The 17412-nt window shown below is 40.1% G+C and overlaps 1 protein-coding gene across 2 annotated transcripts in view; it reads right to left on the bottom strand.

The window, feature by feature from the left end:
• SOAT1 (sterol O-acyltransferase 1) overlaps nucleotides 1–17412 on the bottom strand; it is a 76435-nt gene that overhangs the window by 18436 nt on the left and 40587 nt on the right. For both annotated transcript variants that reach the window (XM_089677265.1, XM_089677264.1), the window contains exons 3-10: nucleotides 11611–11669; nucleotides 8890–9038; nucleotides 6753–6815; nucleotides 6430–6537; nucleotides 4603–4882; nucleotides 3533–3611; nucleotides 1791–1872; nucleotides 1515–1560 (exon numbers count right to left, since the gene is read on the bottom strand). In XM_089677265.1, coding sequence (XP_089533391.1) covers nucleotides 1515–1560; nucleotides 1791–1872; nucleotides 3533–3611; nucleotides 4603–4882; nucleotides 6430–6537; nucleotides 6753–6815; nucleotides 8890–9038; nucleotides 11611–11669 — 866 coding nt within the window. The remainder of the gene's footprint in view (nucleotides 1–1514; nucleotides 1561–1790; nucleotides 1873–3532; nucleotides 3612–4602; nucleotides 4883–6429; nucleotides 6538–6752; nucleotides 6816–8889; nucleotides 9039–11610; nucleotides 11670–17412) is intronic.

Consider the following 17412-nt stretch of genomic DNA (forward strand, 5'->3'; position numbering starts at 1 on the left):
AGTTAAAAAAAAATGCTATATTAAATAAGACGGCAATCATGTGGTGTGTGTGTGTGTGTGTATGTGTGTATATATATATATATATATATATATATATATATATATATATATATATATATATATATATATATATATATATATCAAACCCCCCCCCCAAAAAAAAACACAGATGCCTATTTTAAGTTTTTAATAGAGCTGGGAAGGGTTGAAACATCAGTCCGATTCTTATTGGTGTCTCAACTAGGAAGATTTCACACTACTCTAATGATAAATGATGTCAATGAGGTCATCTGTATCTCTAAATTAGGGAGACCAAGGAGGATGCCATTATCTGCATATTAAACTTTAGCTGTCTGATCATTTTTCACAGCTATTTTTAGTGAAGGAAAGGTACCCTCTGCTTATGAATGAATTTCCTAAGATCTTCCTCATATGCTTAGTTTGAATTGCCTGGGTTTATACTGTGGCCAGTATAAACCCCAGTATCTAATTAACCCTCTTACACAAGAAAGATCATAAAACTACATCTAGAATACCTATGTCTTTAATAAACTCAATGCAAGAACAACAGTGGCTATCAAACATTTTTTCTGGAATTTCATACTCACAATCAACTTTAATAAACACAGATGACAACTTGGATCAAACTCCCTTAATAAAACTAAAGAAATCACAACATTTTTCTCATGATAAAAAAGGGGAATTTAATTGGACATGGAAACCCTTTCCCAATATACTAGCAGTTATCCACTTTTGTTCTGCTGACGGTTACACTGTTGCACTACCATATGTAACTTGATTAATAACACTGCTCCTATACCGCACTAAGGATTTAAAACGAATGAACCACAATACCCAAATTTTCCCCATCAGCTGGCTCAGAAAAAAAAAACCTTTGAGACACATGAAAGCTGGGGGTTGAGTGATGGCTTTCCATGTAACTATACAGAAGGCAAAAAAGGAGATGAGCATTTCTTTGCCTGTGTACAGCAGAACTGAATCCAGTCACTCGGTAAAAAGTCTACTGCAAGAATACAATTCAAAGCTGGATCTGAAAGAAATATTTTAATAAAACAAAAGTTTGCACAGTCCCCAATAAAGTTAGCCTTTAAAGAGGTCCTAATCCTGTATTTTTAAATGGTTTGCGCTGCAATGTCCTTTTCCTAGAATAGCATCTGCCCATTACTTGCAGGTCAGTGAATTCTCATGACTGCGCATGGTGCCTGTGCAGGAACAGCTGAAAACTGTTCTGTTTTATCTTGGGAACTCCTGATGCCGATGGAATGACTGCTCACATCCCCCTGGCATCAAGAACTCATTCCGGCATACTACTGATACAGAGAAAAATGCACACACCGTACAGGTGACAAACAAGTTACAGGCAATTTGTACAATGTTGTGCAGCTTTCCCAGCAAAACAAATTGTGAACTCAAGTCATTTTATTACCGCTACCATTTAATGGAAAGATATTTTTTTCCAGTTCATTTCTGATTTAATACAGAAAACCATTTACCTGAAGAAATTTGGTTGCAACATAGCCCCACCTTATGGATGGATTCCTATAATGCAAAAAGCAAAAATTAAGCTTAATACATGTATATGAACAATGCTATATACTTAGTACATAGTATAAAACCTATGTCATTGATATAAAGACACTGAATAGACAACAGTGAACATCTCAATACAAAATGGCTTGTTATTTGTAGGTAAAAGTTAGCACACAAGGGTCACCTGTGTTACTTTTAGACAAAGGTCACAGAGTGCAGAACAAAGTTGAGAAATCTACCTTGGATAGTTGTCTCTGTAGATCAGAGTCGGAGCAAACAGGAAATACAGGTATTGTGTAACTTGTGGGACTGGAGCAATAGCTAAATTGGAGAGAGAAAAAATAAATAAATTTACACAGACCCTGTACTGGTCAACCCAGGTTAGAAAAGCTGTTCTCCATACAAAGCATATAACTCAGACATGTCAAATGCCATGACTCTAAAGGCTAAATATGAATACCTGGCATTTTAGTGCGCTCATTTTGACAAACAGTGCAATGTTCTACCACAACACTAATCCCTCCATTATGCTTCCTTGCAAACTAGCGCTACCTCTACATAGAACATGTAATTTCCCACTAACCCTCCCTGTAATCCTAACCATATCACTACGCATCCCTATAACCCCAACCTTTCCAGTATCGGTTACTCCAAGGCCCCCAATCATACCAGCCTTTCCTAGTTACCCCAAGGTCCCTTTGCAATAACCCTTTGTGTAACCCTAAAACATTACTCTTCTCTGTAACCCTAACACTGACCTTTAAACCAACCCTCCCTGTATCTCTAACATGAACTCCCCCATTATCTCTCCCTGTAATCCTAGGGGTGACCAAACATTTTACAATCTGATTGTACAATCTCCTTTAGACTACCATCAACTATTTAATGCAAGGTGCTGCCTTTGATACAAACTGAATAGATTGCTGTTTGGACTGTATCCTCCTATTACATTTTTGTAATATACAATCAGAATGTATAGTGCATGGCCAGCTTAACCTATCCACAATTCCTCCCTCTAATTGTCATACTAATGCTTCCTGGTAACCCAAGGCCCTGTCTGTTGTGTACCTCCTGCGGAAGGATATCAACACCTGGAGCAGGGTAATCTAAGAAAACATTGCACTGATTAATTCGGGGACCACACGAGACTGAAAACTGCTACAGAGCTTTGGGAATTTGTATAACAATTATAAAGCAAATGTTTAAAACTAAAATGTGAATGTTTACTACTGGATTTGTTGAACAAATGTTTGCCAAAATACTTTTTTATATTTGACTTTACTCATCAAACTCTGAAATGTTGAAAGGAAGCATCTACAATAAAGAGAGGCGTTTATGGTGACCAATCTGATTATTTGTTTAATTCCCCAGAGATATACCCTGACTGGTCACCTAGGGCAATCTTTAATCTTTTGTTTCTTTTCTTTTTAATTTTTTTTTCTTTTTTTCTGTTATCAAACTGTCAGAAAAGCAGGATAAGAAGGTCTCTAACTTTATGCCTAGTACACAAAATCAGATAATCGGACAACTTATTGTTTTATGTTCCATGCTCGCCTCATATTGAAAATGAAGAGGTTACTAAAGTTACAAAAATTCTCATACAACAGAATACAACTTCAGAAGTGATGTATTGTAATGTAGTCTTTCATTTGAGCATGCGTGGTCTTGGTCTCTTGATTTTCTCAGACGTATGCTTTACTGATTAAACAAAAATCATTCATCCTGTTATCGTACAAGAAAATCTTTCATGCTTGTTCCTTCGGATATTGTTGCATTGAACTGTCGTAATAGGCTGATGAAAGCTGTGTACTAACGATCAGACTATTGTACGATCTCTCTGAAAGCGATTTTTGTCATCTGATTTTCTGATCATGTGTTCGGGGAATTAGATGGTAGGTGAACCAAGTTTATCTTTTTACCAAGCTGTAAGAAGAGCAGGAAAATATATCCAACTGTAGACACTGGATAACTTATTACTCACATGTCTTCTCCTTGGCAAAAGAGAAGATCCGAGTGATATTTTCTCTTACGAATGAATGCGCTTTCATTATCAGCCGAATCTGAGAAGACAACATTAGAAGTAAGTTAACCTCCTAATACCTCTTTTACTGTATTAGACCTTTGAAAGAAATGTGTCATGAGAAAAATTTTCGGCAGCTACTATTGACCACTTTCTGAAAATGCTTATTGCCTGGCTGTCATGATGATGCTCTGGTTTCAATACCTTTCCCGTCAATTGTCTGAATCAAGCATGCAGATCAGGCCTCTGACTTTAGTAGCTGCTCTTTGCTATGGGTCAGTACTGAAAACCCGGCAGCTAGCTGTATGACAGACAGGCAACTAGCATTCCTACGAGGAGGTCAGCAATTCCAGCCCCCATATTACTCCTAAAGTGAGACATGAAATTGTAGTCAAAACTAGGTTACAAGAGTAAAAAATACATAGTATACATTAAAAACCTCTTCGAGGTTTACAACATGCTCTCCTGCTTCTCCGTTCACCCAATGGGAGAAAGGGAAGGAAGTCCTGGGTAAGCTGCAAGTCACTCTAGTTGGGGTTAGTAAGGACTTTACTTGTCTCCAGGTGGCATCCTTGGGGCCAATCATCAAGTCCCAGTGCTGCCACATACTTGGTAATTTTTGTGCTCCAGGTGGAGAGTGAAGAAATAGTGAACATGTTCTCCTGGATGGGGGGCATTAAAGAGATTTTTTTGCATCAGCAAAAGCATAGGCTTGCTTTAACAAACATGTGAGGAGGTATAAACAGCCACAAATGATGTGTTACAAATGACAGCTACTTTATTATGCTAAAATCTGTACAATCACGGTTTAGAATAGGATAGGTAGAGAATTATAGTATAATTTTAAATGAAACATTTGATTGTCGCACATGATTTAAGATATAGATGTATGGGCCAAAAGAAAAAACACTTTTGCTACACCTGCAGGAGGGCAAGAACAAGGGAAAAGGAAATCCACAAAAGAGAAATCTCAGTGCAAAGGACCCAAGAATCAAATAATCAATACATTAAGTTGTAGTAAACTAAATTACCTGTTCCAAAATGACAACAAACCGGGATGCTGGGGGCAAGTTGTGCTGCAGGACTATGTATGCTGGACAGAAGCCAAGACCCATCTGGAATGTCATATACAGGGATCCATAAAACAAAGTGCGGAGTTTGCGATGAGAAGAGGTCTTGTATCCCTGGGCCCACATTGAGAAAAGTACATATGGAATGATCAATGTGCTCAAGAACATGCATATCCATGTAGAGAAAACAATTGGGAATTTGCCAAAGGCGTATTCCAAGAGATCAAACTCCAGGACAAGTCTAAAAGACAAAGGCCACAAAAAAAGAATTATAACAAATTCTACAAACAGCTTCACCTAGATTGTCTAAAATCTAACAGGCGTTAGCATTTTATGTTAGAACCCAAAGTCTTCTACTCTGCCCATTCCATTCTCTCCTCCTGTCAGCACCTACGCTTACAGCGGAGTCCAGCTGGCCCTTAGTGCTGTCCATAACTCTTCCAGTGTCATTGCTGCTGTGCAGAAGATGACAGGAGGCAGAGATCAGAATAGATTGATGCTAGATATATGGAAAAATACATTTATTTTGTAAAGGAGTATACAACTGCACTAAATGGTTAATTGTGAGTCTGGCTTTAGGAATTCTATATACACATTCTATTTACTATTTTAACAGTACAAAGTCTGTATATGATATAATATCATTGCCTTTTATTAAATCCTATTGTTATCAGAATGAAAAATGAAACAGTCAAGGTCTGTCATGCTATTAATGGAAAAGGCTTGCACTTTCATAGACTGCATGAAGGACATTTGGCTAAGGCCACTGCAGAGTAACTGTGAAATCAGGCTTAGCCAGAGAAATGCGTGATAGCCCATAGAAAGAAGTCTTTTGCAAGGCAAAATCTGATTAATACACATACTGTAACTGATTTCTCTCTCAATGGTTATAAAAATGTTACAAAAAAAAACAAAAGAAAAACAAAAAAAACTCCCTGACACCAATGTACTGTTAAAGGGACATTTTTGTCTGCATATTTTCTGCAAAATAAAAGTACAACATAATAAAAATAAGTTAGCACTGTGCTCTGCAATCTAATCAAATGATTTCATGTCAGAGGTTAGCAGTATCCCTGTTGTCTCAATTATCAGATCTGCTCTACTGAGTCTCCAAAAAAAAAAGAAACCCACACAGGTGTTCAAGGGGATTGAGGGAGGGGGCTTATTTACCTATTATGCCCGTTTCTTCACTTCTTGTATTGTATATTCTCACAAGCAGAGCCCTCTTCTCCTGTACCATGTCTCATTACCAGTTTTATCTGGGGACTGTAACTTGTACCACTACATTATTAAGGCTACTTTCACACTGATCCTCTGCAAAAACATGTATGCATTTTTGCCACGTTTTGCCCACGCTTTTTCTAAACTGAGCGTTTAAAAGGTCACCTGGCTTAAAAACTGCACAAAAAACGCTTCCCAGAGGCATTTTTCAGGCATTTTCGATTGATTTCAATGGAAAGAGGCGGTTTCGGGGCGTTTTTTTTTCTAAACTGCACAAATGTGCTCCAAAGATGCTGTAAGCAGGCGTTTTTACACCGCAATAGAAGCGCAATGCCTCAGTGTGAAAAAATACATAAACATGAATAGGGAATAATTTTTCTTGAGCTTATCAGGTGCTTTTTTTAACACAAAAGCGCTTCAAAAACTCCTCAGTGTGAAAGTAGCCTTAATGTATAGCATTGTAGAATATGTTGTTGCATTATAAATAATGGATAATTTTGTTGATAAAGAGCAAATCCAGCACTATAAACCGTCCTAAGAAAGCACATTCTTTATTAGGACACTCACCTGCCCTTGTCAATTCCATCCACTACCAGTGTGCTGAGGATGAAGAGGATGAGGAGGGCAATGAACATGTGGTAGATAGTCCGAAAATGATTGACTTCAAAGAGCTCACTACAGAAAAACAAAATAGTCAAGTGCAAATGGTTAAACCACAACAAATAATGGTATAATATACTGTATATATGTGTGTTATTTTAGTTTTTCCTACATAGAGATTTAATGATTTATTAAGCAAACAGATATAAAACATATTTGTTTACAATGCCCCTGGGCAATAACCTGCAACACAGATTATTATGTAATCCAATAGGAAGGTTATCACTTACTCTAGTAGAGAACGTCTTGACATAAACAGCTTCCCATGCTCAGGTGGGGGTCTGGCCAGTGACCTAAGGAAAAATAAGATTTTGTGTTATTACTGTTCTATGCACAGCAGCAATGCTACACAAAGTAATACAGGCTCAGAGAACATATATTATGTACAAAAAGGTTCATTATTATTACAAAAAGGACTGTATATCATTAGGCAGGTACGCACTTCATTTATAAAGGAAATCCATTAAAATTTTTACTAACCTTACTCATTTTGTTACCTGTATAAAAGACACCTGTCCACAGGAGCAATCAAACAATCAGATTCCAAACTCTCTACCATGGCAAAGACCAAAGAGATGTCCAAGGATGTCAGGGACAAGACTGTAGACCTACATAAGGCTGGACTGGGCTACAAAACTATCGCCAAGCAGCTTGGTGATAAGGTGACAACAGTTGGTGCAATCATTCGCAAATGGAAGAAACACAAAACAACTGTCAGTCTCCCTAGGTCTGGTACACCATGCAAGATCTCACCTCGTGGAGTGTCAATGATCATGAGAACAGTGAGGATTCATCCCAGAACTACACGTGAGGATCTTGTCAATGATCTCCAGGCAGCTGGGACCACAGTCATCAAGAAAACAATTGAACACACTATGCCGACAACGACTGAAATCCTGCAGTGCCTGCAAGGTCCCTCTGCTCAAGAAAGCACATGTCCAGGCCCGTCTGAAGTTTGCCATTGAACATCTGAATGATGCAGAGGAGGACTGGTTGAAAGTGTTGTGGTCAAATGAGACCAAAATGGAGCTCTTTGGCATCAACTCAACTCGTCATGTTTGGAGGAGGAGGAATGCTGCCTATGACCCCAAGAACACCATCCCAACTGTCAAACATGGAGGTGGAAACATTCTGCTTTGGGGGTGTTTTTCTGCTAAGGGGACCGGGCAACTGCACCGCATCAAAAGGACGATGGACGGGGGAATGTACCATCAAATCTTGGGTGAGAATCTTCTTCCCTCAGCCAGGGCATTGAAAATGGGTTGTGGATGGGTGTTCCAGCATGACAATGACTCAAAACACACGGCCAAGGCAACAAAGGAGTGGCTCAAGAAGAAGCACATTAAGGTCCTGGAGTGGCCTAGCCAGTCTCCAGACCTTAATCCGATTGAAAATCTGTGGAGGGAGCTGAAAGTTCGAGTTGCCAAACGTCAGCCACCAAACCTTAATGACTTGGAGGACTGCCAAGAGGAGTGGGCCAAAATCCCTCCTGAGATGTGCACAAACCTGGTGGCCAACTACAGGAAACGTCTGACCTCTGTGATTGCCAACAAAGGATTTGTCACCAAGTACTAAGTGATGTTTTGTGAAGGGGATCAAATACTTATTTCCCTCATGAACATGCAAATCACTGCATAATTTGTCAGACATGCATTTCTTTTGAATTTTTTGCTGCTATTCTGTCTATCGTGTTACAATACACCTACTATTCGATTTTTAGAATGATCATTTCTTTGTGAGTAGGCAAACATTCAAAATCAGCAGGGGATCAAATGTTTATTTCCTTCACTGTATGTACGCATAGCATACAATCTGTGTCTTTTCCTTGGCATATCTTTTACAACGGCAACCACACATACACATATAAAACAAAGGTATTACTACAATGATATTTTTATATCACTTTATTATTGCAAATGTTCACATAAAATAGGCCTACTGCAAAAGGAAGCACTAGAGTGCCACGGGGACCTGTAGACAGAGGTCTGCCAAGACATAATTATTAACAGCAAATGAGTAGGCCAAGTTACTATACAACGAAACCCACAGTATGGGCTCATTATTCTTTACGGTAGGCACCATGTTCAAGTAAATATTGAACGATCAGAAGCAATATTTGTGTGGTTGTCATGGAGACAGAAGACCACAAACTGTACCAACAGCCGGACGGGGTCTTAAGCCCTCCCTATTTTACTAAAGCGAACTCCAAAGATGGGACAGAGACTGCACATAAAATCCCAACAGAGGTTATATCCCTTCCTTGCTCTGTACAATACAAAAAGTATTTTTTCAGGTTACAGTAAGGCAAATATAACATTCTATCAAAGTGAGTAAAATAATGAAATCCAGTAGTTTATTCTTTATTACCTTCCTTTGTGGACATCTTTTTCGCCATTTCCAGGGTAGAAGTTAGTGGCTGCAGTGGAGGCTTCAAGAGCTGTTGACTCTTCAATCAAGTTGTTTACAAACTCATTGAAATGAATGTCCACTTCCTTCATTAACTCACTCTTTAAAAGCTATAGGGTAGAAGGAAACACTTCAAATGTACAGAGATGTATTTTTGTTTCATATATAGGAGATAATAAATATATATATATAAAAAATAAAAAAGCTTAGTGGCCCTAAAATTGAGATTACACTTCTAAGTAGATCCTGGAGAGTCAAAATAGTTTACTGTATTTCTCGAGAACTCCTAAGATGAGGAGACCTCAATGATGAGTTTCTGGGTCTGCACATGTATCGTACCCGATATGAGCTGTTCTCCACTATCCTTGTTGGATTTTAGATTATTGAAATGCAACAGGATGTGCTAAAAAGATGGGCAAGGACACCCAAAAATTCCCAGGAACCGTTGGGTGTTATCGTAAAGGGATGTTGCTGTTAGGAACATGGAAGGCATATAGAAAAATCAAACTTAGCTTGCTATACCCCACATAGAACTGCATTATCTCCTAAATGGTGGCCCTACCCTTTAACAACTACAGTATCTCTCAGAAGTGAGTACACCCCTCACATTTTTGTAAATATTTTATTATATCTTTTCATGTGACAACAATGAAGAAATGACACTTTGCTACAATGTAATGTAGTGAGTGTACAGCTTGTATAACAGTGTCAATTTGCTATCCCTTCAAAATAACTCAACACAGCCATTAATGTCTAAACCGCTGGCAACAAACGTGAGTACACCCCTAAGTGAAAATGTCCAAATTGGGCCCAAAGTGTCAATATTTTGTGTGGCCACCATTATTTTCCAGCACTGCCTTAACCCTCTTGGGCATGGAGTTCACCAGAGCTTCACAGGTCGCCACTGGAGTCCTCTTCCACTCATCCATGATGACATCACAGAGCTGGTGGATGTTAGAGACCTTGCGCTCTTCCACATTCCATTTGAGGATGACCCACAGATGCTCAATAGGGTTTAGGTCTGGAGACATGCTTGGCCAGTCCATCACCTTTACCCTCAGCTTCTTTAGCAAGGCAGTGGTCATCTTGGAGTTGTGTTTGGGTTCGTTATGCTGGAATACTGCCCTGTGGCCCAGTCTCTGAAGGGAGGAGATCATGCTCTGCTTCAGTATGTCACAGTACATGTTGGCATTCATGGTTCTCTCAATGAACTGTAGTTCCCCAGTTCCAGCAGCACTCATGCAGACCCAGACCATGACACTCCCACCACGATTGACTGTAGGCAAGACGGACTTGTCTTTGTACTCCTCACTTGGTTGCTGCCACACACGCTTGACACCATCTGAACCAAATAAGTTTATCTTGGTCTCATCAGAGAACAGGACATGGGTCCTAATCCACGTCCTTAGTCTGCTTGTCTTCAGGAAACAGTTTGCGGGCTTTCTTGTGCATCATCTTTAGAAAAGACTTCCTTCTGGGACGACAGCCATGCAGACCAATTTGATGCAGTGTGTGGCATATGGTCTGAGCACTGACAGGCTGACCCCCCACCTCTTCAAAATCTGCAGCAATGCTGGCAGCACTCATACGTCTATTTCCCAAAGACAACCTCTGGATATGACGCTGAGCACTCAACTTCTTTGGTTGACCATGGCGAGGCCTGTTCTGACCGCTGTATGGTCTTGGCCACCGTGCTGCAGCTCAGTTTCAGGATCTTTGCAATCTTCTTATAGCCTATGTCATCTTTATGTAGAGCAGTGTTTCTCAACTCCAGTCCTCATGGACCCCCAACAGGTCATGTTTTCAGGATTTCCATTATTTTGCACAGGTGATTTGATCAGTTTCACTGCCTTAGTAATTACCACAGCTGTTTCATCTGAGGGAAATCCTGAAAACATGACCTGTTGAGGGTCCATGAGGACTGGAGTTGAGAAACACTGATGTAGAGCAACAATTCTTTTTTTTCAGATCCTCAGAGTTCTTTGCCATGAGGCGCCATGTTGAACTTCCAGTGACCAGTATGAGAGTGAGAGTGATAACACCAAATTTAACACACCTGCTCCCCATTCACACCTGAGACCTTGTAACGATAATGAGTCACATGACACCGGGGAGGGAAAATGGCTAATTGGGACAATTTAGACATTTTTACTTAGGGGCGTACTCACTTTTGCTGCCAGCGGTTTAGACATTAATGGCTGTGTGTTGAGATATTTTGAGGGGACAGCAAATTTACACTGTTATACAAGTTGTACACTCACTACTTTACATTGTAGCAAAGTGTCATTTCTTCATTGTTGTCACATGAAAAGATAGAATAAATATTTACAAAAATGTGAGGGGTGTACTTCTGTGAGATACTGTATGTTTATTTCTGAACTTGCACCAGACAAATCGAAATATGTATTTGGACAGATTGCCAATACAGACATTTTCCTTTCCTACAGATTTTATTTTGCTATTATTTTAATATTTTTCTTGATACAGGAAAAGGGTGTTGTTGGCAACTTGGTGCTGTTTTGGTGAGGTTCAGTGCATTCCCAAACATTAGTATGTACCAGCAGTCTCCACTTCAGGTATTTTTTCACCAGTGTGCAATGATACAATAGATAATGCAGCCAAGCAGTGAAGTAGCTGATACGTGGGATGTTTAGGTTCAGCAGGTAGGAAAAAGATATTTACCTCCGCCTTCCTCTTTAGATCCATTTTTTTGCTGATCACATGTTCCAAGTCCATAAAACCTGTCAGTAAGAAATCACAAGTCAGGTCACTGTGCACTGAACACTGACAGTATGAGTGTAAACATGCATTGAGGCCAGTTTAACACTATGCAACATCTTCAGCATAGATTGCAGTGGAAGTGGGAAGAGGTACCTGACAAATTCGCTCTCCAAAAGGTGCCAATCCTTAACATGGAGCGGGGGACTTTTTGGGTGCAGCTCCGATTTAAGGGAACCCAGAGCTGTGAAAAATATGGAAGAGACTCCTCAAAGCCCCCCTTCAGCAGAAACTGTATGACCATAGCCAAGGTGCTCCTCGCATGATCCAGTGCAACAGGAAGCCCGGATTTGTATGGATTACTAGAGTAAATAGGGTTTTAACTCCATCACCTCAAGCAACTCCATCCGCCAAATTATACACATTTTTGGGGTCTTTGGCCTAGATTCAGACCACTGCAATGTTGTTCAAGGAGAGACCTTCTTGGGAGCATACTGCTACTTAGTTGAAAATACTTCCAGACTAGTAATAGAGGCAATTAGTGCTAAAAGCACAACATTAGGCTGGAATGTTGCCATTACTGATGACAAACACCTCTTGGGCTTTCCAAGCCCTTTCTTTCCAGTCTTGTGAACTCGTATAACCCCCTTTCCACGCCAATGTCTTACACACCTAAGTGTTATTATTTAACTCCAGATTACAGAATACACTTGTAGTCACACAAATGATTCACCCTGTCTATAGAAATAGGATATTCAGTTTTCACTCCTACTGATGTGTAACTAGCATGTGAGAGTGTTGGGAAAGAAAATGTAGAGAAAATTCAGCTACCAGAGTCTCTGAGGTCAGCAGTTTCAGGTCTCGCTTCAAACAGCAACTGTCAGTCAATTTCATCCACTTTTAGATCAAATTTAGGCCTCCTTCATGTGAGTGATTATGTGCAAACACTGGCGAGAATACCTGCAGTTAGGGACAAATATTAGAGCCTAGACCCAGCCACATTCTTGCCACCACAATTATGTGTAGGTACATAATAGCCCTTAATAGGCCAAATATATATAGTAAATGGCTTGATTTATATATACTAAATCAGCCTATTGCTAGATGTTTCTAGGGAACTGTTGGCAGTTAGTTGCCTTGTTCTATTCGGTCATTCTTACACTCAAAAGCTGGATGAAACTGCCTGGAAACTACAATGTACATGGCCAGCATTAAATTTAAAGCAGTATTACACCCAAAATCAAAACCAGTAACACCCTTCCTGTATTAGGGTGCCTACACGCTGTATGAAGGAGCAACAGAGACATCTGTGGACAATGACACTGTTAATCTGGGGGGAGGGAAGTGTTAGATGCACTAGCAGATTTAAATACACTAATAAATTGAAGCCAAAGCAACATTTTTTCTTTTAGGATAAAGGTTTTACATGGATAAATAAAAGCTGATCACTGTAAGCACTTGTTGCTGTTAAATGGTTTGTCTCAGCCCTCTAACTGTTCTTATCTGCAGGACAGCTTGTTCTGCTGAAAAAGAACAGACTTACTGGCAGGATCACCAGATAAAAATAAAGGAAAGAAAGCCTTAAAAAAGAAAACTAATGCACCAGGGTGGATTTGATTTAAATCAAACTGATTTAAATCAAACTGATTTAAATCACGATTTAAATCACTAGTCAGTAAGGCTTGATTTAAATCATAGTTTTCTACAAAGACTAATTCTTGCTGGTATAACTTTAATATGCAAGTAGATGAAGATTTTTAGAATAACAACTTTTCATATTAGTTTTTTTATCCCCAGTTTAATAGGTTAATCATTCATATTTGGACAACTTTTCTGTTGTACTTAGGAAGGAGAAAAATAATCATTACCTTAACCATTAGCCGCCCGGCCAATGGCCATTTGGCGGCTTCAAATGTGTTGCTGCATTCCAGGTGCACGCCATTTGGCGTACTCCCGCACATGCGCAGTTTGCACTAATGCAGAGCAGCGCAGCAGCACGATCTGTCACCGGCCGTGCACCTCGGACACGGCCGATGACAGATCTGAGTACCAGCTCCCGTTGCTGGTACCATGTGACCTGCTGTGACCAATCACAGCAGGTCACATGACAGTTGTATACAATGGATGGCTTCATTCATGCCATCCATTGTATACTAGTGCCTAGCTGTGAATGGTCACAGCTAATCACATGCACATGTCATGTGATTAGCTGTGACCAAATCACATGTGATTAGCTGTGACCAAATCACAGCTAAGCACAAAAAAAAAAAAAAAGCTGAATGAATCGATTTCATTCAGGTAAATGCTTGCTTATAGCAAAGTAATTCTTTGCTATAAGCAAATTGAGTAAAAAAAAAAAAAAAAATACTGATCACTTCCCCAAAGTAGTACAATGTTACTATGGTAACATTGTACTACTTTGGTCATAGTAAAATATGAAAAGAAAATCTTAAAAAAAAAATTAAAAAAAATGTAATAAAAAATTAAAAATAATAAAAAAATAAAAAAAATATATATATATTTTTTTTTCATACTGTCACCAGTCAGTGTCCCTGTTCACCGCCATGCCAGTTATATGATGACGCTGTACTGCACTGGTGACAGTATGTAAAAAAAAAATAGTGAAAATAATTTTTTTAATTTTTTCATTTTCCGAAAAATTAATGACAAAAAAATACAACTTCAAAAAACTCGCCATGCCTCTTATGAAGTACGTCGGACTGTCTACTCTGCAAAAAGGGGTCATTTGGGGATATCTGTACTATTCTGACATTCTTGGACCTCAAGAAATTAGATTGGCTGTCAGTACTTCAGGATTGATCAATTTTCAGATCTATACCATAGTTTGTGAACTCCATAACTTTCCTACAAACTAAAAAATACATCCTAATTTGGGTTATTTTCACCAAAGACATGTAGCAGAATACATCTCGGCCTAAATTTATGAAGAACAATCATTTATTTGTAAACTTTTATAACAGAAACAAAGAAAAATGTGGGTTTTTTTTCAAAATTTTTGGTCTTTTTTTGTTAATTTAGCAAAAAATAAAAACCCCAGCGGTGATTAAATACCACCAAAAGAAAGCTCTAGTTGTGTGAAGAAAATGATAAAATTTTAGTTTGGGTACAGTGTTGTATGACCGCGCAATTGTCATTCAAAGTGTGAGAGCGCTGAAACCTGAAAAATGGCCTGGGCAGGAAGGGGGTAAAATTGCACGGTATTGAAATGGTTAATAACAATTTAAATAGATTTATTCAACTGAAACAATAACATTACAGCATATGTTATTTGCTTAAACAAACATCCATGTTTGTTAACTAATTTGGCTAAACAAAATATATACCATATTTGCCGGCGTATAAGACGACTGGGCGTATAAAACGACCCCCTACTTTTCCTGTTAAAATATAGGGTTTGAGCTATACTCGCCGTATAAGACTACCCCCCTTCCAACGCACACCAAATAAAAATGAAAAAACATCAGATTTGATTTCAATATGGTATGGTATTTCAGTATGGTATTCCAATGATGGGGTGGTATTCCTCCCACTGACACCAATGATGGGGCACGATTCCTCGCTCTGACACCAATGATGGGGCACTATTCCTCCCACTGATACCAATGACGGGGCACGATTCCTCGCTCTGACACCAATGATGAGGCACTATTCTTCCCACTGATACCAATGACGGGGCACTATTCCTCCCACTGACACTAATGATGGGGCACTATTTCATCCACTGACACCAATGATGGGGCACTATTCCTCCCACTGATACCAATGATGGGGCGGTATTCCTCCCACTGATACCAATGATGGGACACTATTCCTCCCACTGACACCAATGATGGTGCCCCATCATTAGTGTCAGTGTGTGAGGAATAGTGTCCCATCATTAGTGTCAGTGGGAGGAATAGTGCCCCATCATTAGTCAGTGGGAGGAATAGTGCCCCATCATTGGTGTCAGTGGGAGGAATAGAGCCCCATCATTGTTGTCAGTGGGAGGAATAGTGCCCCATCATTGGTGTCAGTGGAAGGAATAGTGCCCCATCATTGGTGTCAGTGGGAGGAATAGCGCCCCATCATTGGTATCAGTGGGAGGAATAGCACCCCATCATTGGTATCAGTGGAAGGAATAGTGCCCCATCATTGGTGTCAGTGGCAGGAATTGCGCCCCATCATTGGTGTCAGTGGGAGGAATAGCGCCCCATCATTGGTATCAGTGGAAGGAATAGTGCCCCATCGTTGGTGTCAGTGGGGAGGAGGAATAGTGCCCCATCGTTGGTATCAGTGGGGAGGAGGAATAGTGCCCTATCGTTGGTGTCAGTGGGGGAGGAATAGTGCCCCATCATTGGTGTCAGTGGGGAGAATAGTGCCCCATCATTGGTGTCAGTGGGGAGAATAGTGCCCCATCATTGGTGTCAGTGGGGGAGGAATAGTGCCCCATCATTGGTGTCAGTGGGGAGGAGGAATAGTGCCCCATCGTTGGTGTTAGTGGGGGAGGAATAGTGCCCCATCATTGGTGTCAGTGGGGGAGGAATAGTGCCCCATCATTGGTGTCAGTGGGGGAGGAATAGTGCCCCATCATTGGTATCAGTGGGGAGAAAAGTGCCCCATCATTGGTGTCAGTGGGGGAGGAATAGTGCCCCATCATTGGTGTCAGTGTGGAGGAGGAATAGTGCTCCATCGTTAGTGTCAGTGGGGGAGAGGAGCGGCTGTTCCTTCTTTCAGTTCGGCCGCTTGATTTTCGCGGGGCCGTTCGGCTCCGCCTCCTCGCCGGTGATTGGTCGCCTGTGTGCCTTTCCAGTGCTGGCTCCTAATCACCGGTGAGGAGGCGGAGCCGAGCGGGCGGCGGGACCATCAAGCGGCCGAACTGAAAGAAGGAGCAGCCGCGCTTCCTGGACCGGATCGTCGTGGGACCGGGACCGGAGCCAGGTAAGGTACAGCAGACCCTCTGCCCACCCCTGTACTTGGTGTCTGTTGGAGGAGGAGGGGGGGTGGCGCCGCCCCTCGAAAAAGTGCCGCCCTGACACCGGCTCGCCGTATGCCGGCGTATAAGACGACCCCCGACTTTTCAAAAGATTTTCACGGGTTGAAAAGTCGTCTTATACGCCGGCAAATACGGTATATTTTAAGAAACTTAGACTGTCAGCCCCTTCCTCCTCACACTTAGCTTCACTTTATTCTTGTGCAGATCTATTCCACTCCAAACAATCAGAAAAATATTGTTTCTATTCTATTCACTGAACTTCTTGAAACTTAGCACTGAAGGGGTTGATTCTGTATTCATAGGTTTGTAGAAGTTAGGATGAAGGTCTTTTTCTTAACTCTGTTCATGTTATAACATTTTTGCTGTGAAGAAGAGGCATGTGATCTCCACTGAGTCAAATTCAGTTTTGAGAACTGGAAAAGTAAACCAAGCATCTGTGATAACATCTTGTAGGCAGAGAAACTGCCCAATAATCTTACAAAAACCTCTGGAAGAGCATGACATTGTGAATGGATTAATGGAATTTATTTACCAAAAAAATTAAACATATACAGCCTTATTCTACATAATTAAAATACTAATCTTTATTTTATGATGGAATAACCGTTGGATGGTAATATATTTTCCTCAAAAAGCATTTTATTTAAAAAAAATCTGATTTAAATAAAAAAAATCCGATTTAAATAAAAAAAATCCTTTTTAAATAAAAAAAAATCCGATTTTTTAGATTTTTTAAAAAAAAATCATTGATTTTTATCCACCCTGTAATGCAC

The sequence above is a fragment of the Staurois parvus genome, unplaced genomic scaffold (assembly GCF_062004578.1).
Source record: "Staurois parvus isolate SC_StPar_1 unplaced genomic scaffold, SC_StPar_1.0 ptg000183l, whole genome shotgun sequence".
NCBI lineage: Eukaryota > Metazoa > Chordata > Amphibia > Anura > Ranidae > Staurois > Staurois parvus.